This window comes from Copadichromis virginalis, linkage group LG16 (assembly GCF_057382275.1).
Source record: "Copadichromis virginalis isolate Kocher_CV1m ecotype Utaka linkage group LG16, C_Virginalis_male_GT1.1, whole genome shotgun sequence".
Classification (NCBI taxonomy): Eukaryota; Metazoa; Chordata; class Actinopteri; order Cichliformes; family Cichlidae; genus Copadichromis; species Copadichromis virginalis.
Window position 1 is genome coordinate 31024936 of NC_140633.1, and position 23770 is coordinate 31048705.

Genomic DNA, 23770 nt, shown 5'->3' on the forward strand with positions numbered 1-23770 from the left:
AGGACGGGACACCCCCAGAGTCTAAGTGCTGGTGGTGGTGAAGATGAAGAGTGAGGCTTGGATGGAGCGCTGAGTGACTCTGATGACAAGGAGACTGGGAGGAGGTGGGTTGCATGAATGAAAGTCTGAAAGGGAGAATGATGGAGAGGACCACACAGATTCACGGAACTGCTCTTCACTGGATCTTTGTGTTAACTAGTAGTTGAACAGTTCCTACCTAAAAAGTACCTAAAAAAGTGGCTAGTGTGTGCATAGCTGCACTTTGGCTGTGCATAATATTAAAGATCACAAGCAGAAATAGTCAAAGCCTGAGCAGCTGCAGGCAATACCAAAGAAATGCATACGATATTGTTTTACATCCCACTATTTGCTTAACAAGCATCACCACAATATTTGAATTAGTTCTGTTCATTTGTTACACATGCCATCTATTGTAGCCACTGTTGGAATAACAGGCTTAGATTAACCTTAAGACATGAACAAACAAAAAACCCTGATCGGTTTTATCAGCTATTTCCTCATCCTTACATATATGATGATAAATGATGGAAGAGACAGGCCAAAAAAACCTTTGTTGTTTTTTAGAATTATGGCAAATACTACAAGTGTAGGCTGTCATCAACTGTCACCTGCAGCAATGTGTTAGTCGGGAATTAATAGAAAATGTTTTCAGGTAAAAGAATGACTCACCAGAGCGGCTGCTGGGCTGCCAAGCTGAACAACATTTTATCACAATCTGCTACTTACAGCTTTTATAATCTGTTCTTTATGATACTAACAGAGCTGAATGTTGCTGTGTGCAGTCAGTGTCCTGACTGCTCTGTACACCTTAGTGCTTTTGAATCAATGAACCTCTTAAAAAGAAAAAACATTACCAGTATGGATAATTACAAGGCTGCCAGCCTGACTTAGATTAGAAAAAGATTTCTCTAATTCTCTAATTCTAAGAATTTTTCAGTATGTTTTACAAGTTAAAGAACAGCAGTGGTGAAGGGATGTAGGCAGCATGCATCCAGGGTTTGATTCCTGGCTGTGTATAGCTGATCCAGCAAATGCTGTTTGGTAATTTTAAAGAACCTACAGAGTTAACTACCCTGAGAAAGTCCAGCTAGGAGTTCCAGTGCTGAGGGCGAGAGACTTAAAAGACCAAATCAGGTAAAAAAAAAAAAAAAGTGGAATAGTTACCTATAGGCAACCCTTGCCCAAGGATCTTCTGGTTGAGGCGTTACTCATTAGGGACCCATATATAAAGAGTATGTTTAATTAAACATGTTAAACAGGTTAAGTTCTTATTATACAGGACTTGCTGGTGGACCCATTCCATAGAATCACACCAGTAAGCGTGATGGTGACCTCCTTCTGCCCCATCAGTAGACAGCTATAAGCACAACCCACAAAAGGTCCAGTTGCAGAAAAGGGAAAAAAGTTCAATTAAACATAATGCAGTATAATGTAATGTTTGGAATCCAGTGAATCCAAATACATTTAGTTTGTGCCATGTGTATATTAGATAGGTTATATTTCTTCCACTTTAAGGATTCTGCATACAAGAGTTAATAGAAAAACAAATTCAGATTAATCTTAGTAATATAATGCCAACATTATTTGCCCTTCCATTGCCAATTTTCTGATATCCAGTTTACAATTTTCTCCTACAACATAAATATTTTTCTCTCTCAAAACTGACAGTAATTGTAGTAAAGAGAACAATTAATAGCAATGTCAGCTTTGCCACAAATAATGTCTTCCATAGATAAACCCCATTTCATTTAAATGAATGTGCCAAGTTAATCCACTGTCTTATTATTGTCTGCTGATAATTTTGAGTGTTTTATAAACAATGTTTTGTAAAGCCAGGAGCAGAACAGATTCTGCATGACTCTCCCCATCAGAATGACACTTAAAAAAAATCATTAAGCCTCTGCATTTAATTTAGTGAGCAAACCTCTATTTCTATAATAACAAAAGGATTTCATAAACAGGAAGAGACAGATGAAGAGACTGGAGGGAAGGCCAGTAGTAAATCTATATTTCTACGTTCATATACAATAGAAAAGAGTCAGGAAAAGACGGGTAAAAAGAAAGATGAATGAGAAATGACTTTACACAAAGGATAAAAGCATTCGTTAATATAATTCTGTCCATTACTTCATTCAAAAGGATAACATTATAGAGACTCGTTGATGAAAGTGGCCAAGGAGCCTCACCTGCAAGATTTAAAGTCATTCTTCTTCTCTTAGGTATCGTTTCTCATTTGCATCACAGTAGGTAGATTTATATTAATGCATTTAAATGTTCCAGGAGATTCTTAGACATTTGGACCATATTAACACCTACTTTTAGGTTCATTCATGTATCTAAATCCAGTGGTGGGATCGCAGCTTTGATTTGAGACAAAGGTTTCATAGATCGGTTTTGTGATCTTTAAAAAAATATGATCTTTATTATTTTATATGTTTTTCCTGGACTTACAGGTGTAGGGAGAACACTAAAAGTAAATGCAACCCTCCACCTTGCTTACTTGGTCTCACAAAGTCAACCAAAGTCTACACAGCTTTGCTCAAACACTGTAATCATTGGGTGGTCACACACAGACACACACACGAGAGACATGCCCGGCCTTAATGAATATCCACAGTGCCCTCTACTGGGGACAAAGAAACGCACCCTTTAACTTCATCTTTGAGAAGATTAATTTTGAACAGAAATCCCAGTTTAGGGAACAGGTGTTCACATCAATGACAGGAAGGACATTTTGTTACTACTTTTATTGTGTGTACATGTGTTTGTGTGTGTGCACTGATCGTTGCCTCAGCCACATTTCAAGAACTTGAGTTCTGGAGAGCTGTTGGGGGGGAAAACTATTTTACAGTTTTCAAATAGTATAATTTCTACAGAGACAACTTAAAAGTGAATGTAGATATAGCATTGTTTTAGCATATTTTAGTGCAAAAAACGTTTTTCAAATCTCTTTCTAGTCTCAGAGGTAGTCATATCTTATTCTATAACCACTTATAGGTTCATTTTCAGCTTATTTTGAACATAATGGAAGATCAAAGATAACATCTTTTGTTTAATCGCTCACTTCTACCAGTAGACAACTGCATGGAACACATTATTCCAACTGCACAACATGTGTTTCGCTCTAGTTTGGTAACCAGCTAACTCAGATGAAGGGAAGCTGATGTGTTACTGAACATAACTATACTTTGACAAGGCATCAATATACATAAGTCTATTTTAATGCAGGAGCTGTCTGACAGCTGCTGCCAGCACAGCAGAAGCAAATACCCCACCCCCAGGACAGGGTGTTTCTCAGATGCTTTAATCTTAGATGTACAGAATGTGCAAAATTATGATTTTATGGAAATGATGCAAATAATCACACTGCCATCCTCCATTAGTATGTGACAGCCTTACATTATGCAATGTTATGCATAGTGTTCTGTCCACCCACCACTATTGCAGTCAGAATGTAGAGTGATGGTGTGCATGTCTAATAAATATTGCAGGAGGATACATTTGGACCATCTACCAAACTGCATAAATCAAGAAGCTTTCCAGCCCCACATTATAAAGCCTTCTCTTGGCTGCATAGCTGCTTGGCCCTTCTACTCTCCAGCAACTGTCAGTGGTTACTCATAAGCATGTATGTATCTATGCTTTCATGTTTGCCTGCACTTGGATTAGTTTCTCAGCAAGACTACACATGTAGTCCTTTAACTTCACATAAACCGTGTACAGTTAATTAGTACTGAACTGAGTAGAACGGGGCTAGCAGTTTATACCAAATAACACCTGCCAGGTAAGACCTTCATTTATCAGTGTGGGATAAAGGTTTACTACGCCCTGTTTCTTAGAAAAACTGGGCTGGTTTGGCAGCTTTTTAATATGGGAAGCAACGACAGCAGGTATTGAAATCACTTTCAGTGAGAAAGGGCGAAGGTTTTAGGGATATGGCAGGTCAGGGTCCTGTGAGATTTGCAGCTTGTGTGCCACTAATCCACATCCTCAGGCACATCTCTGAGGTACCAAAATTCCACTTTTTAAGATGACAACCCAGATTTATCATCTTTACCCTCAAAGTCCTTTTGTGACTTTGAGTTCACAATTGGAAGAAAATGTCATTTTATACTGTTAATTATTAAATTTTATAGTGTACATTATGCTGCAAAATTTTTTTAAAGGGCATAAACAGAAAGGCTGGTGTTTGGGAGCCTTCCAGCTGATACTCAAGTAGCCATTTATTTGTCTTCAGTGAACATGACGAGTGGGCGAGCACATTACCTCGTGTGACCGTGGCTTTTGAAAAGTCCTTAGTGTGCAGTAATGCAGATTTGTATATAAGTGCAAACATAACGAAGCAAAGCAGAGACTGAATCAGGAACACTGCAGCTAGCCGGCTGGTGGGATATAAACATTCCAATGTTAGGGAATGGGATTTTACACTTGGATTAAAGAAAAGTCAGTCAGTCACTTTTTTGTGGTCAAACGTTCTTCTTCCTTCCTTCTTTCCTGCTATAGTGTAGTGTTACCTTCCTCAGTCTAGGGGTTGTGGGGAAGTAACAGTATAAGTGTCCAGGAGAAAGAGGCAGGGAGCTAGAACTGGGAACAAAACAGAGGATTATCATTAATAATGAAAGCCAAGTCAATATTACAACCAAGAACAGAAAGAAATGGTACAATAAAACTCAGAAGCTGGGAACAAGTCAATAAGTTTAAAGAAGAGGGAGGGAAAAAAGAGCACTCAACACAGACAGAGAAAATACTTTTTTACCGTCTCCTCTTCCTCTGCTTAGCTACAAGAGCTGATTGCTGAGTGAAGCTTCAGGTGTGCACATTTCAGCTCCACAAGAAAGAGGCTGACAAGAAGGAGAGAGCAAAACCACACACCCACACAAGTGAAACCACTGCAGGTCTGCTAGGGCCATAATATCAAACAAGAGGAAAATGTGTTAGTGATTGTTACCTCTACAGAACTTATAAAGTGAGAGAAAATATCTTCAGGAAGAGGCTTTGGCCTTTGTCTGTATGTAGATCTACTGCATAAGCTATTTGCAGGATTGTTTTTATGTTTGTTTGACGCCACATCACATCAGTATGCTACATAAAATAGATAATAAATAGAAAAAAGAATAAAAATTCAAGATATTTTTTGAGCATGAATAGATAGCATGACTAGATAATGATTTTGTTGCCGCCTTGCTTGAAATATATTAGTCCAAGCTTGCCTGACCTAAAATTTATGTTAATTAAGGGAAAATTCACAACATCAGTAAGAACAGCTCAGTGTATTAGAAATCCATTGATATAGGGCAGCACAGTTCATAGGGACACATAAGGACATTCTACCAGAAACCTTTTCCAGTAATTAAATGATGTAATATTAGCAAACTTCTGCTTAAAGGAACAAAATAAGGGAGGGCGGACTTGGGGTGGACTAATTAACAGTACACCTTCCAGCAAAGTCAAACAGAAGACCACTGCTGTGGGACAAGGTGCCTCACTTACTTCACTGCTTCTAAGAAAAACAACTATTTCACTGAACTCATCCATTTTACCTTTACTGTATTTAGTGACTTTTTTCTCTCTGCTAAGAGCTCAGAGGTGTGGGTTTGTTTGGGTTTCTTTTTTTAAAGAAACCCAGAAGCTTAATGCTGAGCTGGAGCTCAGGAAGCACAAATGGCTGCTGATGAAATCAGTCACTGCCAAAGCTGTTGTAAAGTTGAAACTGAAACTTGGCCACATGTAGATGTGGATATTCCTTCAGAACTGAGGCAGGCAGCCTGTTATAGGTACGCTGCCAAAATAGCTGGAAGTTGTGGTATACACACAAATTCTGTGACATTATATTACAGTTTATTATTTTCTATCAAACGGATAAGAGAACATGAGTAAAAATAGAGAAAAAAAGGAAAGATGTTGGTTTTTTCTTGAGAGTAAGTGAATGTAAACAAGATTTGGGCAAAAGGGTTGCAGCAGCTGTCATCATGGAGAATGTAAGAGCAAGTGGAGGTGGAGAGAGTCCACTGACTTTATATGAGGGTCTTCTTATTTTCAGTCCTGCTGTCTGTGGCACCTTCACTGCAGACTCGGAAAGGTTTTGCTGGAAAGCTTTAAGGTATCACTGGGTCCCAATGGCTCATTTCTATCCCTACTGAAGGACACTCAGTCCAGCATAATTAACAACATGCAAATTGGGCATCACAACATTATAAAGGAGTCTATTTTATACAGGTATGTCCCAGACTATTTTAAACAGTATTCAGCTTCTTTGAAAGGAAACAGATTTAGACCCAACTCTTTCTCATAACTACTGTCCAATCTCCAAATTACCTCTACTTTCAAAAATTCTTTTTTTTACCAATTATCTCTTTTACCTTTTAGAGATAATCGAAGCCAACGACGTGGACACTTTAGAAAAAAACACCCCTTTTTACTTAGGGTTGTGGCATTTTAAAGAGTGCAGACTCAGGTAGTTTTACTGTTCTTATTTTACTAGAGCTGACTGCAGCATCTGACACAGCTGACCATACAATTCTCCTCAAAAGACTTAGAAATGAGGCTGATGTTAGTGGAAAGGTGCTGAAATTGTTCTCATCCTACATATCAAACAGAGTATTTACAGTTACTATTAACAATTTTACTTCATTAGCTGCTATCATGGCATTCGGGGGTCCCAGAGGGCTCAATCTTTTTACCTGTTTAGTTTAGTTTATGTGTGTTGCAACTTAGTCATGTGATCAGTAGCTGTACTCAGCAGCCAGTTTGTTAGGTGTGTCTTACTAGAACGAGGTTGGACCCCCTTTTGTCTTGAGAAATCTTCGTGGTATAGTTTCAGCAAGGTACTGGTAAGATTCCTTAAATACAAATTGTACTTCTTTGTTCCTTCTCTGTTATTCTACCTTATTATTTTCTATTCAGTTCATGTATTTTGAAACATTTGAATGCTTGGGAAGTTGTGGTTATGATAGTGTTTGCTTGCATGTGTGTTTGTGTATCATTTTGTCTGTAAACACGATTAAAATGTGGCTTACATCCACCACATTCTTGAAGGTCATCTTAATGATTCACTGGTAAAAATTGACAAAAAGCAAACAGTGCATTTAAAAAGAACAAAGAAAACAAAATAATTATATACACTAAATACACTATTCTCTTAAAAGTAAACATTATTTTTTTACTATCTGTGGTCTGCAAACCTGATCAGTATTTGTTACTTTAGTGCTATTCCAGGACATTAGTACCCTTCTGGTTGTCCCAGCAGCTCTAAATGCAGGTCTACAACGGACTCCAACAGCTCATTTGGGCAATATTAATGTCACCCTGCATAAAAGCAGCCGTCTCAAGGCTGATATATATATATATAATGCATGTTCATAGACTGTCAACTTCTTAATCACAAAGTAATGAATACCATACTTTATCCTTCTTTTTCACTCTATAATTAACATAATGGCTGAAACCTGAAAGTCGGTATTAACAGCAGGGGAGCAATCACTGTTTATTTTCCACAACTAGACATGTTTAATCAACCACAGCTCTTGCCCTCTGTCGGCCAATGAAAGGATTGTTTAATTTAAGTTGCTTGACAACCAGAAGCTATGTCCATCTTTTATGTACAGTCTATTGTCTACTTCCACTTGTCAAATGAGTATCATTGTGGTTTTGCATTTGATTTGCTGTTGTCAATATCTCAGAATTTCTTTTATTCAATTATAAAGAGATCCTCAACAGTACTTTGAAGAAAGGTTAACTAATGCAGTGTCTGTGCATTGCAATAAAAGCGTTTCACAAAACTGTACTCTACAAGTTAAAAAAAAAAGGGGGGGGGGTGGGGAGTTTATGCAATTGCAATTTTATTTCATAAGATAAGATAAGATAAGATAACCTTTATTAGTCCCACACGTGGGAAATTTGTTTTGTCACAGCAGGAAGTGGACAGTGCAAAAGTTATGAGGCAAAAATTAGAATATTGTGGAATAGACATTGTGGTAAATCCTTTGCTGGAGAGACAGCAGCCAAGTTTATGAAAGTTCAGCCTGGTGAGAGAAGTGGAACTAAGACTGTTTCAATGTAGGGATTCAGACTTGGCTCAACCTCTCTGTATTAAACTTCACAAAGCATACAGAGAAAAGAAAAACACAAATGGAACTATAAACATCATCGAACTGCAGAGCAACTTTGCTGAATTTATGTTTTCAGAGCAGTATCTAAAAGCTACATTTAAAGTCCAGTTAAAGCTGTCAACTGGTGGAGTGGAATCACTGTGACAACCAGGCAGATTTTAAAAGAAAAATACTGTTATGTGGTGCCACAAAGGTATGAATCACAGCCGTATTAGTCAGACTGTCAACATTTGAGCAAAAATCTATAGAGGCTGTATTTATCTTGCTAAATCCTGACTCAGTGTGCCCTGCAGAGGCTGAAATGAGCAGCTTGTGTGTATTTGTTAAGGCACCTTCAAGGACACATCTTGAAAAATCATTCTGAAAAAATAAAGTAAGAATATGAAATGATCATTTCACTTGTTCAAGACTCTGTAAGTTGGATGTCATGCATATGGTATAATATTTTTATATTTTCATGTCCACATCCATTTTTGTTTTTGCAGTGTAAGGTATTTTATTAGTTTTTCTGCATTAAACAAGCTGTCCTCCTAAAGTGCAAAAGGGAAAATATGCCTAACACATAAAAGATAAGAGAGGATTTATAGTATATGTCTGGTTGTTCAACAGGAGAAGCAGCATTTTATTTATAAGAGGGAAAAAAAGATATCAAATCAGTTTCCGCAAGGGGTTGAAAACAAATGCTGTAAAATTTGTAACAAATGTAACTTTAAATCTTGAGGTTTGAGACAAGTTTATTGTCTGACTTTCTGTTATGTTTTGGTTTGTTTTACAATGCATTTTTTAAAGTCAAAAACAAAAGATTTCTACAACACAGCACGTCTGCTGAGTAAGAACAAAAATGCCCTCTTTACACCTCTTCGGGGAACTGGTGGGCTTGGATGTTCTCAGAGCACAGTTTAGCAAAACATTAGCATTCACCGGCGATGCATGACAGCCAAATCCTTTTTTTCTTTACCGTATGAATTTGAGCACCGTGAGATGTCAGTTTCTATTTGACAGCTCATTTGTCAATCCTTTAGGCTTCTGTTAGGCATCTTCCTTTCAGTGTACTGACATGCAAACCCTTCACCTGTCCTCTCAAGTGGAAACATCCCTGGACCTTTGCCCAAAGTTGGTCTAGCTCCCACTGTTAGACCCCCTACACACATTCAGAGTATCTGAAAGCAAACAATGACCAGTGAAGCTGATTTCATTGTTTATTCTTTCATATCAGTGGACATTAAGTTTGTCCACTAAGGTTACGGGCCATCATCTCAGTTGGTAGTTTTGTTTTTTCAAAATCAAACCTTTTGTAATGTGTATGTTGATGTTAATATTGATGTGTACGTGAAGAAACGTGCAGAATTTGACATGCATCGTTGCCATTGTCTTTGCATGCCTCCTTGCTACCAAGATTGGAAAAATACTACAGCTTGTGGGAATTATCTTTTTATTATTTTGGCTATTATTACTGTCATACATCATCACATATTACATATTATTAAAACCTGGGGCTTATGCTATCCATTTTAATTGCATCTGAAACTTGGGCTTGTTACATTAATAGAGGCTGAGCTACATTTTGCATCCCTGGGCCCTCTAGTTCCACTAAAAGGAAACTCTTTAATGCTTCAGCACATCAAGGTGTTTGTTGTTGTTTAGACAATTTCATGCTCCCAACTTTGTTGAAGTTTGGAGATGACCACTTGCTGTTCCAACATGTCTGCATATCAGTGCACAAAGTAAGGTCCACAAAGACATGTATGAGCAATTTCAGTGAGTCCTGATCTAAAGCTGCAAAGAGTTTGCTTAAGACACAAATAAACATTAATTTAAGTCCCAAAAAGTTGATTCTGTTCATCTGGACGTAGCATTTTCAGTGGGAGAAACGTTTCATCACTCACCCAAGTTAATTTAAGTCATATTATAATAATTAAATTCCTGCAAACCTTTACTGAATACAGCAGATCATGGTCTTTCAAGGAAGGGCTGCCCTGAAAAACTCGAAGATTCGACTCTCACTTTTTGAAGGGGTCACCGGAAATTAAATATGGTTCAAAGAGCTCAGCAGCGAGAAACATTCAGCATCATGAAACATTCAGCATCATAAGCACTGAAGCACACGCAGGACACATGCGAGTTTAGTCTCAAACTGGCAGGAAGTGAGGCACTGGAATTGGATGTCACCAGCCAGCAGATCAATGGCTGCTCAATGGATCTTGACAAGGAGACAAGCACTTCACTAATCTGGCCTCTAATAGAAACAGTCAGAACTGTGGAAGTTGTACACTCAAAGTCATTAGCTCCAAAAATGTATTATTTAAAAAAAAAAATCTATTTGTTTAAAATTGATGTGTAAGCATCTAGTTAATTGTAATTGATCTACTTAGTGTCATCTGTTTAGATCAGAGTATCACCTTATATGAATACCTCACATGTCTGTAATAGACACAAGTCGTGATTCATGAATCAAATTCTGCATTTTAACCCATCAGTACAATACAGATTGGATCCATCCAGTGGAGACTTTCTAAAGGCTAATAGAGACACTTAAGCTTTCCTCATGCTTTATTTACTAAAGACACACTGTACTACCCAACTGTTAACCACAACATGTAGCACGAGAGTGGCTGGTCAGATTGTGGAAGCAGCTAGTAACAAGGGCTGGCATGAAAATGAAGAGGATGACCAAGTACGGTATATACAGCAGCTCCTCAGCAAACATTATTGTTCTCCTGATAATGAAATATTCATCTATCTATCTATATATTTATCTATCTCTATCTATTTATATTGATAGAAGGACAGTCTTTGAATCAGTATTCATTTCCAAGTGGAGGTTACAGTGGTGATGACAATAATTATAACATACAGGGAACAAAGACATAAGAGCAGAGGAGTTTAAATACCCACTTCTAAAAATCTATGTTGACTGAAAAAGGTGAGCACACACACTATGCTCTCTGACTCACCACACTGAAATGCTCTTCATTTAGCCCGAGCAGGGAGGATTTGTCACATGTCACCTCTGCTGCCTTTCCCACCTGATGGTTTCTGTCACTCTGTCCTGTATATTTTAGACATGTTTTAACACGGTTTCCCTGCTCACACACAAACCATTTCTCCCCAAAGGCAGAATGAAAAAAGAAAAGAAAAGCTGGACAAGCATGCTGTTAGATGTTTGGTAAGTAATACTGCAGTTTAGCCATACAAGTTCTACTACTTCTATAACTGCTAGTACTTCTCTGCATAAATAAATTGTAAATTTTTACTGTTATGGGAGTGGAAAACCTATTTGATCTAATGAATTTTAGGACTGCCTTTCATCCATGGGGAACATGGAGATTTGCCTCATCCCAGGCTACAGGGCCTCATTATAGTGTTTTTATCCTCTTGGTGGGATAATCATCAACTGGGCTGAGTCTTTTGAAGCTCTAAGGCACCTGAATTAACAGTGAAAAGCATGTAAAACCTGACACCAACCCACCATGACTAAAAAAAAAAAAAGTATGCTCAAATGTGCAAAACAGATTTGATTAAAATATATTATAAAGAACTTCCAGTATCAGAGTTTAGACTTTCTCGATAGACACTCTCATTGTAATAATTAAAGCAAAAGTACCGAAGTGATCATGGGTGCCTAATAAGTAAATGTTAATGTGCTGTATACATAAACTGGAAGAGTTTCTTCAGTGATTGCACAATTTAAGTATCTCGTGTTGCTGGGAAAAGCACCCCACTCCCACAAAATTCACATTTCCAAAGGCAACATTGCTTGATTGCAATGTAAATCTCAAGTCTGCTGATTTATTTTGATGGCAGACAATTCTTTAGACTAACAATGAAGCTGCTAAAAGGTTTTAATCAGCGCTCCGGAAAAATAATCACTTCTTAAAATTAACCACAGTTGGTAGCCAGTGATTTTTATTTTCCAATAATTCCCCGTCTCATGTTGAAGTAACAGTTCACGTTTGTCAAGGATGCCCTTGAGAAACAGAATATGTGTTATCTATAAACTCTTTTTTTTATTATTTAATTTTTTACATCATATTAAATCCAACTACATACATTACATTAGTGTCTGCGGTAATTTTACAGTTCGGTAAATTTAATAAGTAAAAACAATATAAAACCTCTGGCATGACGGAACCTTTCAAGGTGAATCAACATGCATGATTAGCCTCTCTCTAATGTTGCTGACACTCAATGTTGCATAAAGGCTCGAGGACAAATATATATATAAAAAAAAAAAATCTATCTTTCAAAACTATGAAATGAATCTTCCATATATTCATTTCTGACATCTTATATACAGTAACTCAGAGACAGAGCCAGCAGTTGGGCAGCAGCATCCTTCATCAGTGACAATAAGTGGACAGAAGCGTGAGGAAGATTAACTAGAGAATAATTTGGTTTTTGAAGCCGCGGTTGAGGTCTTTATGTGGGAGGACAATTGAGTTCAGTATAATCACCTCAGAGGGGATCGTCACGTTACAACCTGAGGAGACAAAGCAAGGCAGTATTAAGTCTCTGCAAAGGACAAAGACAGTTTATTGCTGTGCTGACTCTCACATCACTCCCTAACATCATTTGTGTAGCTCTTTTTAGCCACAGTTTACTGAAATGTAAAAACAAGTGTGACAATTAGAGAATTTTAATTTGCATACCACCTCATTCAAAGTGCCTTACCTGTGATTTACAAGCTTATTCACAAATATCTTAAATAACTATTCAAATACATGCAGGAACTGGGCCTTAGGTATTGCTTTCTTTCCAATAACTTCATTTCTCAGAACAATATACCGAACACAATATTTGAACAGATATATAATTTCAAGTCAGAGCAGGCTTACCTAGAATTGTAATTGAGGGGGTGAGTTTTCCTTCTCTGAAGAGTGTCTCGCTGTCGATCTTTGCATAGGGATCATTTGGATTTGGGTCACTTGGGGTTCCCTCTACTCTTGCCCACTTGCCAATGGTACTATCCCATCCCACAATGCTGTTCAAAACACAGCAGTGATCCTTGTGGAAGAGGGGGAACGGAAGTTAGTGAAAAATCGGGAAGCCTTCAGCAGGTAATTGTTGTGTTTCAAGTCTCCACATCTGCTTTAATACAGGTGTTCCAAATTCTGGGGGAGACGGGGGGATATGAGGTCACGTATTCCAAGGATACCTGACCATAGTGTGTAACAATCAATTCAGTGATTCTATTGGCTCTCAGAGATAATATAGATAAGAATAGAGGGTGGAATATGCTCTTTTTCTTTTCCTATGTGGTCCCCATCTTACACTTGATTATTTTGCGGAACCCTTGGCTATAGGTCATTAGTCCCTGGAAGCCCTGAAACTCCACTTTAAGCATCACTCCTCCATTAGAGATTGTTCAAACATGAAGAGAGGAAAAAAGCAGTGAGTATTACAACAGGTAGTGATGATTTGTAAGTATTGCTTAAATTACAAATTGTTCTTCTAGGCAATGCACAATGAAAACCAATAAGTCACCAGCAGTATAAATTCATTTTAAAAGGCTGCCAGTCATCGCTGGAGGTGTGGGATTCAATTATTCCGGCCTCAAAATCGTTAAAAATGACATCTTTGTGTGAGGTGCATGCGACGATATTTCTAGTGTGACAGATGAGTAAAGATAAATTTCAGAGAGGTCACAGCTGAAGTGTGGATAAAATGTAAAGCTGATCACTTCAGATAAATTCACCTCCATGTCAATTAGTTTGATGTTTAGTATAATGCCAAGCAAGACATGTCTGATGAAGTGAAGCAAGTTGAGCAGGGAATTGGAAATTACATTGCTCAACTTTAAAGGAACGCTTTTAAATCAGAGTATCAAGTCAGTTAAACTTCTGGAATATTGATCTGGTCAGTTAAGTAGCAGAGAGGGTTGTTAATCAGTTTCAGTTGCTTTCGTCTTAATGAAATTAACAACAGGTGCACTAGAAAAGAAGCAGTGATTAAACAACATCCTTACTTCCTATTTTTTCACTGTAGTTTTGTATTCAGGTAGGGTCAGTGTCACCACTGGTAGCATGAGGCGATACCTGGACCCTACAGGGGCTGCATAGGTAGTCCAACTCCCCCAGGAAGTCACATGAAGACATGCAATTACTAAAAGGTTTGCTTTGTCTATGAGCAGGGCCTCAAGAGCATGGAGGAGATAGACAGTTACTCTAGGAGAGCTGAACAGGGTCGTAGAAGCTTCCTAATCCATCAGCAGCACCGGCATCTGCTCCTTTGCGCAAAGAGGAGAAGGTGCACAACAATGCATGGCCTCATGTGGCAGTTTGTATGCAGGCAATTCCTAAAGAATGAAGGAGGTCATACCACCGACTGGCCCCCATGATCGCCCAACCTAAATCCAATCATGTTTTGGTCCATTCGATGCCGCATTGCACCTCAGACTGTCCCGGAGCTCAGTGACGCTGAGGTCCAGATGTGGGAGGATATCCCCCTGGACACCATCTGCCTCATCATCAGGAACATGCGCCCATATTGCCAGACATGCATACAAGCACGCAGGGGCCACATAAACTACTGAGTACCATTTTGAGTTGCAATTAAATTTTGGCAAAATAGACTGTCACGTCATTTTTTCCACTTCTGACTTTCAGGTGTCTTTGAATACAACCCTCTGTAAGTTGATCACTTTCATTTCCAACCTGTCATCCTTTCATTCCTAACACGCTACCCAGTCCATATCAGTATCGATATCACGCATGATTTTTTTCTAACAGTGTACTTTATATTCAGAGGCAGTCACCTGTAAATTTGCACCATGGAGGATGATAGATTCTCGAACTCTGACACCAGCGCCGATAGTCACTCCAGTGCCGATGGAAACGTTGGGACCCAACTGCAAAGAGAAAATAAATTACTGCGTAAGATAATATCTGTACCATTTCAACTAGTAACACCAAATTAACTTATCAGACCATCTAAAAGCACATTCTTCTCTTTTTTAGAGTTAAATGCAGTACAAAATTTTTAATATGAGGCTCTGCTGTTAACAGGACATGCCATTTCTATTTAAAGCGTATAAGGAAAACCCTTACCACAGCTGTGGGATCAATATTAGCTGTAGGATGAATATAGACATTACCTGGAGAAAGGAAAAGAAAGCAAGTCTAAATAGATTTGTTTGTGTTATTATGAGGAAGGAAAAAAAAGATACAGGAAGTTAATAAATTGTACCAGTTATTTTGGGGCCTCCCTCCTTATTTGACGCCAGTCTTTCAGGATGAGTTGTGTGATACTGGTTGAGGTACAATCGACTGGCATAAATTGCAGACCTGAGGGGGGAAAAAAGTCAAAGAAATAAAATAAATAAATGAGTATAAATCAAGAGTCTCTTCATTTAAGGTGGTAATTTACATTTTTGTACAGCTTATGTAGGGCTGGGCGATATGACCCAAAATTCATATCTCGATATTTTTTAGCTGGATGGCGATATAAGATATATATCTCGATATTTTTTTTAAGCCATAAAGTAAGAACAAAAAGAGTTCTTAGTCAAAGCTGTGTCCCAGATGTCACACAGGCACTTTTATTAACATACAGCACAGATGTACATGAAAAATTACTCAAAATTAAATTATGAGCATTCATTAAATAATAATGCTCCATAAATAAAAGAAAACAAGGTTGTTTTTGTGCTAAACAAAGAGCTCACAATTGTGCAGTCAAAATGTAAACTAAAAGACGCTGAGCGTAATAACAAAGACAGACAGATTTTACAGCTGCTCTGTTCCCAAGTTTTACTGTGTGACTGACAGCCTGGAGTTTGAAATCCGCTTCATAACCACGTCTCTTACAGGTGCCATTTATGGTCCTTATACACACACAATACGGTAATATTACGTTGATGCACAGTACGTATCACTCCGCGAAGCTCCTCGGTAGCCGTAATGCGCCGACAATCTATCAAGCGGTGCAGCTCCGTAGCTTACCAAAGTCGTACTCAAACATTTTTGACAGATTGCTGAGCGCCGTGTACCACATAAAATCGGTTCGCGGCCACCAAGCACAACCAGAATTCATACATAAGGCGCGCTATCAACTTTTGAGAGAATGAAAGGATTTTAGGGTTAGCGCGGTTAGCTCGTTAGCGCGGTTAGCTCGTTAGCATGTTTAGCTCGTTAGCACGTTGACGCCGTCCAGCCCCACGCATGGGGCGATGCGCAGTAACTCGTTAACGGAGATTTGCCGTGTCCGTCTTGTCGCTGCCTGCACGTGAAGCGATGGGGTAGGAGGGGAGTTGTCTTCAGTGAAGGCGAGGCGGAGTAACGTTGCGTAGAGACAAAAGTGGACGAAAGAGAGGCAAACTTGCGGCTCCACAACTATAATTATAACGTAACATAGACTATATCGATATAAAGGATATTGTCACATCTTATATCTCGTATAAAAATATATCGATATGTTTTAAAAACTCGATATATCGCCCAGCTCTAGCTTATAGCATAATCACACTGCACAAAGACTTCCTTGGTGAGTCTACATGGACTGTATAAACAACTATAAAAACTCACTCTCTGTGTCAAAGAAATAAATTGTACTTCAACAAGGTTTGGAGCCTATATGCATGCAAGTCCAGTGTCTCCCATATTCTTTGACATTCAGGGTTGCAGTATCAAATTTATGCTCTCTTGAATGCAACACCATTTATGACACATTCACTCACCCTGCAGATTTAATCTGGCTCCAGAAGCTGAGGGTTTTATATACGTAGAGTTTTCCCTGTCCTGCCAGGGCAGTGAAAATGTCCTGCTCCAGCCTGATGGCCTCAGCTCGGTGCCAGCCGTTGGTTGGCTCCTCTCTGCCAGAAATAGATCATCAGTCGCACAGAGTTATAAATCCCATTTTTTAAAATATTGTGCACAAAGCTTGAGGCTGGAATTAAATTCAAGACAGAATCGGCATAAACTACCCTCAACTGAACGAAACTTTATTTTTCGAGTGTCAGCTGAAACCGTATATTTTCTGAATTTTGGAAAAAATGAGGTGACAAGTTTTCCAGAATTCATAACCTAAAGCTGTGGCCAAGCCTTGCCTGCTCACCAAGACGAAAACTGATGACTTGCATGCCAATGTTGCAGCGCAGACCAAGCACACCTATTTATAACCAGAGTTGGTCGTTAATGATCAGGTTCAGCTTTCTCTCCAAACATCAAATAAACAATTCACATATACAAAATGTGAAGTTTTATCACGTTCCTTTTTCTTGCCAAAGGTGAATAAAGAAATGAGAATTACATCCCGTTTTCCCCTTTCACTCCTCCTGTTCTTGAGTAGCTATTGAGATTCTTCAAATATTTAGTTGTGTACAAAAAAAACCAAAGAAAAAAACAACAACAACCCAGCGGTTCTCATTACCTCTAAAGTCTCTTAAGAAAACATGAATTTATTGCCCTACTATCCAGCCTGCAGAGTCAAATGAGAACACCGAGTTAAAATGCATCACTGTTATCTTTGATGGTGTCAGTGCTGGGCTGAAACCAAAGCTGATTACCTAGTTGTGATCCAAAACTTAAGTAGAAGAGACTATGTGTTCCATACTAATCAGGGTCTCTGGCATAGTGTATTGTGAGAGCCCTGAGATGAAACAGAGTGTTAAATATTGATGAAAAGAATATTTTAAAGGATTGCACCCATAATCGAAGTTTTACCAAGAAGGAGGGGGTGTGGTTAGAGGCGAAGCGGTCCCCAAGAGACTGCAGTAAAAGCCTTCTTATTTCTATCAAGTATCTCTGATGTGTTCAACAATTTTGCTGATTCAGTGCCCAGCTTGATTTAAGTGCTATTGATGTTAGCAGGTGAATTATGCAAAGCGCGGTTTGACCTGTTGTAATATATTTCAAGTGTCCTTGGTGTGGTATTTGTTAGGTCAGCTACTGTACAGTGAAAACAAACTGAAAAAGTATCAAAGATTGTATTAAAAAAAAAACAAACATATATTGATCCCATGTTTTATTGTAGCTTCTGTGAAATAGCAGGGTACACTCAGTCCACATGCATATTATTATATTATAAAAAGCAAGTCTTCTAGTGAAGCGATGAGCAAAGCGAGACATCTGTATCAGTTTGACATGAAGCTTCACTATCTCGATTATAGTTTTTTTCTAGCTTATTCAGCAGAAACTATAGAGACAACTAAATGTGTTGAGCCTCTTTAAAAAAATAAATAAATAAACCGATCATTTCAAAATGCAGTTCCTCAGAAGAGCAGGTTACAATAGCGTAGATGTTTCTTTAAACCTACGCATATGGATGTGAATTGCATTTTGTCTATACTCTATAAATTTGCAACTACTCCTGGAAAAGGTAAGAGGACTGAATAACCATTCTTATTAAATATGAACATTATCCTCCATTACAGATGCTTTATGTAGTGCTCTACACTATAGGGGTTAGCGATGTTTCATAAAAGCAGGCAATGGTACCTCTTGATCTGAGGCTAGTTAAGCTTCTTTAATCTCTAGGACATACTGAAGTCAGCAGCAGCAAAATCTTGGCTCCTGTTAATCTTGCTCTTGCCAAGAGCTTCAGTTTACTGTGTTTACTGGTTCATTCACTGCCTGCTAGTCCTTCAACATGACTGACTAGAGGTCAAAGACAGTAGGGAAAAATATGGGCAGAACAGAAGCTAGATGAATTTACTATCCTATCTAGAGGCGAAATGTGGTATTACACAGGCCAGACTAAAAGCCTATTTATACCTGCCCTTGTCACCATCCTGAAAAGCGACATCACAACTGCCGGCCTGAGTCATTTCAGTTTTTTGTGCCCCTTTTGACTTTTTGTAACTCTGGCACAGTTGGATTGAAGACACCAGTGTTCGATCAGTGATGTATCAGTATATATCAGGTGCTCAGGGATTCCCAGATTATACAAGGGGAGATGCTGCAAAAGGAGATAAGACTTTATGAAGAAAACTTTGTGTTGCTTTTTTTTCTGGTTTCAATTTTTTCTACTCTTATAGCAGTGCTGATGCAGAGGTTTTATCTGAGTGGTGACACGCATATTTCAGCAGAAGAATGCAGCAAGTCTGGCATGCGCTCAGTGTCAGTATAAAGGCTCGTTTATACTCCGCTGCAGACACCGACATGGACAGCAGGAGATCTGACAGCTGAGCAGTGATTCCTGTTATACCTCTTTGAAGCCTGCAGCGCATGAGTAGTTGGCGTACTATAATGTAAAATCTCCGTGGATGACTTGGCATGGTCGTGAACAACAGGCAGACACACAGAAGGCCGCACAGACCCATCGTGCTCACTGTCTAATGACAAAATCTGCACGACTCTGACCTGAGCATGCCCTAGCAGACTTGCAGAAGTGGAAAGTATACTCAAGGTGGGGATGGCGCTGTGGTGACGTTACAGTTGTCATGTGACAAAACGACTGCAACGACGATAAGCAAACAATAATCTGGTTGGCATTCTAACATTACTAGATGTCTTTTAAATACAATGCAGAGACATCTTTGACATAACATTATAGCTGTTGATACGTTTAGTTAATTTTCAACATCTTGAGCTGTTTCACAAAGCATAATTTTATTTATTTCTTAAAATAGTCCAGCTAGGACGTCATTAGTAAAACCTGGGTACACCAACAGAACAATGGTAAACTGAGTTTAAATTATGGCTTGTGTACAGACTGAAAAGTACTAAGTGACATTTTTTCACCTAGAAATCCAAAGAGCTGTTTTACCAGTTTCCAGTCTTTGTGTTAAGCTAAACAAAACTGAACTGAATGTAAACAGTGCTCAAAATGTCAGACCATGAAATCTAAGAAACAAAAAAATATTGTTTCCATGTCACTGTGCACAGAAAAGTGATACAAGTAGCATTCACAAGGAATTCTCACCCCATACACTAAGTGCTCTAAAACCACACCATGCAACCTAATCATACCCACTTACCCATCATAGGGATATCTGATGATTGTATGAAGAGACAGAAAACATGGCAGGGAGGAGAAAGGAAGGAAAAAAGACAAATGAAGAGAAACAAAGAAATGGAGTAAATGGTATTCACACACATTCCCACGCACATACCAACAAGTGGGACAGCTACAACTCACAGTAACATGTCCTGCTGGTTCTTCTGGAAGACTGCGCCAATATGTTGGAAGATGTCTGGGTTAAAGAGGTATATACCACAGTTGATGATGTCACTCACAAATGTGCTTGGCTTTTCCACATAATGCAAGACCTACATATCAAAAAAGAAAGATTAATCATAATTTTAAGTTTCAGCAGTACAGAGTAACTGTCTAGGAAGACCAAATGGTTAAATACCTCGTTCGATTCTTCGTTTTCCACAATACAGCCATAATTCATGGATTGCTTTCTGTTTGCCTAATTAGAGAAAATGTCAATATAATTTAGCATAATCTCAAATTCTATAAAGAGAAAAGATCTAATATAACCATTTTAATTGTAGTCAAAAAGTCAAAGAAAAACCAACCAAGTAAATCTAGTTTTACTTTCACGACAGTTCACGTTCCAGAAACTAATTATAATGTTTTACCGTTGTCCCAAGGATAACAAAGCTGTTTGGTTCTCCGTGTTCTTTCTGAAAGCTGAGCATCTCTGTAAGAGGAAATGCTGAACAAACATCAGCATTCAGTACAAAGAAAGCCTCTGGACTGCCAGAGACAATCTGATCTCTGAAGTGATAGATGCCCCCTCCAGTGCCCAGGGCTGCATACTCCTGCAAGTACCTGTGGTGAGGAGTTAAGAAGAGTGAAATATCTACAGGTATTTAGCAATGGGCGTGCACAGTAGCAAGTAAAGCATTACATTTGCCACAAAAAAGAATAACTAAAGACAAACAGAATCAAAATGGTGTTCTGGTTTGTGTCGTATACAAAATGTATTTCTAAATCTTGACACTGAACTATCACATCCTCCTAATTCTCACAAGCTCGTGTCGCTGCTATCGATATACCCAGGAAATGTAAACATTTTTCTATAAAAAAGCAAAGCCAACAGCTCCACTGTTTACCTGATTGAAATTTTGAACTCCTGCTGTGCATTTAACAGAAATCTATTCAGTTCTTCATTTGGCTGATAAAAACCAATGAGCAAAATCTCCTTCATGTTTGGAACCTATATATAAAAAAAGAAAACAAAAAGGATCAGCATTAGAGTGATTGTGGGTGCTGTCTGTCACAAAACACAGGCCAAGAAATTCCCAACACCAACTACTAATGAGGCGACAGTTGCTTTAGTATTTTAAGAATTACTAAGCTCTTACAAAAAAGAAAAAAAACAAACAAGAGCCAACATTTCAAAACTAGTGACAATCCGATACTTTAAAATGAAACTTACCTTGGCACATGCTTCAATGTGGTGCTGAAGCATGGGAACACCAGCTACTGGAAACAGGGGTTTGGGCACTTCAAATGACAGTGGCCTGAATCTTGTGCCTGAAAAACAGTGTTTGAATATTTTAAGAAAAATAATAATAACAACTTTATTTGTATAGCACTTTTCAAAACAAAGGATTACATGTGCGTAACAGTTCAAATTAAACTCGCACATAGCAGATAGATATACAAGTTAACATTAAGACAAACAGACACAATCAACCTAACATGATTAGACATTCATTCAAACATACACACATACACACAATTTTACTATAGTTGAAAATAAAGAGGAAAAGATTAAGGGAAAGGTAACCTTTAAAAATTACTTTTAAGCTAATTTTAGAGTCATAGAGTCAGCAAACCTGATTGACTGAGGAAGGCAGTTGCACAGTTTAGGCAAAACAACCTCAAAAGCACAGTCACCTCTAGTTTTAAAGTCAGAGTGGCGGACAGGTTTTCTAACTCCGACTGAATAGCAGGTTTCATTTTTGTACCAGTTCTGAAGTGAATTAAAAAGACAAACAAGTGTCTTTTGAGATGCAAGCATTCACTGAGGTAGGAGGGGCTCTTGAGGTTGTTGGGCTTGACAGAAAAGTACAATTATGTGTCATCTGCATAAAAAATGATAGGAGAATCCATTTAAACTATTAAGCAGAAGCACATGTAACATATAGAAAGAAAACAGAAATTGTCCAAGAACTGAGCCCTGAGGGGTTCAGAGGTGGACATACATTGACTAATATGAATTCTGAGGTATCTGTTCAATAAGTATGAAGAAAACCATTTGAAAGCAGTACCAGTGATGCCAGCCTGTTTTGTAGTCTATTAATAAGAGTAGCACGAACAAAGGCTGCAGATAAGTCAAGCAAGACTAAAATAGAATGTTCACCCTTCTCTTAGTGCATAAGAATGCCATTGGCAATCTCCAATAAAGCTGTTTCAGAGCTGTGGTTTTGTTGGTAACCCGACTGGAATTTATTTAACTTATTTTAAGATGTTCTTCCTTCAACAATCTAAAGAGACTAACGAGCAAGAACTTCCTCAAGGCTTTTAGAAATAAACAGGAGTTTGGAAATTGGCTTGTAATTATATGAAACAGTGGGATCTAAGGATATTTTTTCAGCAGCGGAAAGACACTTGCTGTTTTAATGCTCAGGGTCTCACTTGTGTCATCACTATATAACAAGGAGTTTATGCATGAGAAGATCTGCATTTACTAATCTGCCTACAGTTCTGAGTGCTTGGGTTGGTGGTCTATTCTTTACATCACTTTCACCTTCACCATGCTCTCACACTCAATTCTGTCATCATCACTCTGTTCTTGCCTGCCTTCTGCGAGCTTCTGTTCTGTGTGCTTTACATATCAGTCCTCTTCTATAATTTTGTCTTTCAATCTTTCATGATTTATTTTTTTTATGTATTATTTTATTTATTTTATTATTTGTTTTGGGCTGTTCCTCCAAAGCATGCCATCTTCTGTTTGAAAATGAAAAAATCTGAGCAAATCATATCACGAGGGCTCAGTCGTTAAAAAGATAAGAATACAAAGCAGACACAGTAAAGGGTACTGTATGTATGTAGCTGGTTTCTCCTAAGTATAAAATAAAAGACAGACGATCTTGCCGAGCTATAGAGCCTTTCATTACAAACCCATTAACTTTATTATTAAACTTTACTTAAAAAAAAATAAAAAATAGAATAAGTAATCTAAAATACTTTTCTATAAATAACTGTCACGCTTGCTGAGAGGGAATGACATTAATGCATCAGTAGTGGAAGGCAAGCTAAAGTTTTGGGGGGTTTTCCAAAAAAAAATCTGTGCTCAGGTTGGACTATAGTTTACAAGACGTGGTGATAAAATATTAGGGTATAAAAGCTATATGGGTAAGATTTTACTTCTTGTTCGTGGGACACGTTGTGACACGTCAGTGATAAAAACAACTTCAGCCAGCCTGTTAGCATTAGCAGCCTAGCCTTGCTTTAAACACACGTTAATGACTTTGAAAACACGCCAAGGAAAAGAGTTACCTTTCTGGGGGCCTCCGATTAAAATGACCGACTTCAACATCTTGACAGAAACGCTGCTTGGTGACATGCAAGACCTGGCTGGAAACTATCTGCAGCAGTAAGCAACAGCTGTGAGAGCATTTCCGCACTCACTTCCTGATTGTGACGTTAACGAGATTATCGTGAAATCACGGAGCAGAGTGTTCGGAGTGAAACGGAGTCAAGCGCCTGAAAGCTTTGGACTACAAATGCTCTTTTTGAAATCA

At 38.3% G+C, this 23770-nt stretch overlaps 1 protein-coding gene and 1 long non-coding RNA gene across 3 annotated transcripts; both read right to left on the bottom strand.

Moving 5' to 3' along the window:
• Positions 1–2008: 2008 nt before the first annotated feature.
• LOC146691107 (uncharacterized) lies at positions 2009–4953 on the bottom strand. The gene is made up of 2 exons (XR_014915760.1): positions 4778–4953; positions 2009–4605 (listed from the first exon to the last, which is right to left on the bottom strand). It is a non-coding gene; the product is annotated as an uncharacterized LOC146691107 (long non-coding RNA).
• A 7060-nt stretch (positions 4954–12013) lies between these two features.
• gmppaa (GDP-mannose pyrophosphorylase Aa) lies at positions 12014–23665 on the bottom strand. Of its 2 annotated transcripts, XM_085434390.1 has the most exons (13): positions 23526–23665; positions 21457–21554; positions 21131–21234; positions 20654–20846; positions 20422–20481; positions 20205–20335; positions 20044–20058; positions 16804–16938; positions 15315–15412; positions 15176–15222; positions 14884–14976; positions 12965–13133; positions 12014–12609 (listed from the first exon to the last, which is right to left on the bottom strand). In XM_085434390.1, the coding sequence occupies exons 1-13, from the start codon at positions 23590–23592 to the stop codon at positions 12509–12511; spliced, it is 1311 nt and encodes a 436-aa protein (XP_085290516.1). In that variant the 5' UTR covers positions 23593–23665; the 3' UTR covers positions 12014–12508. The 2 variants fall into 2 exon arrangements, with proteins under 2 accessions (XP_085290516.1, XP_085290517.1); XM_085434391.1 differs by lacking the exon at positions 20044–20058.
• Positions 23666–23770: the final 105 nt, after the last annotated feature.

Excerpts from the sequence above, each read along its gene's own strand:
- gmppaa (XM_085434390.1), bottom strand. The coding sequence starts at position 23,592 with ATGTCACCAAGCAGCGTTTCTGTCAAGATGTTGAAGTCGGTCATTTTA. Across the intron at positions 20,482-20,653 it reads TTGTTATCCTTGGGACAACG|GCAAACAGAAAGCAATCCAT; the intron begins GTAAAACATTAT and ends TTCTCTAATTAG. Across the intron at positions 12,610-12,964 it reads CCCCTCAATTACAATTCTAG|GTTGTAACGTGACGATCCCC; the intron begins GTAAGCCTGCTC and ends TTGTCTCCTCAG.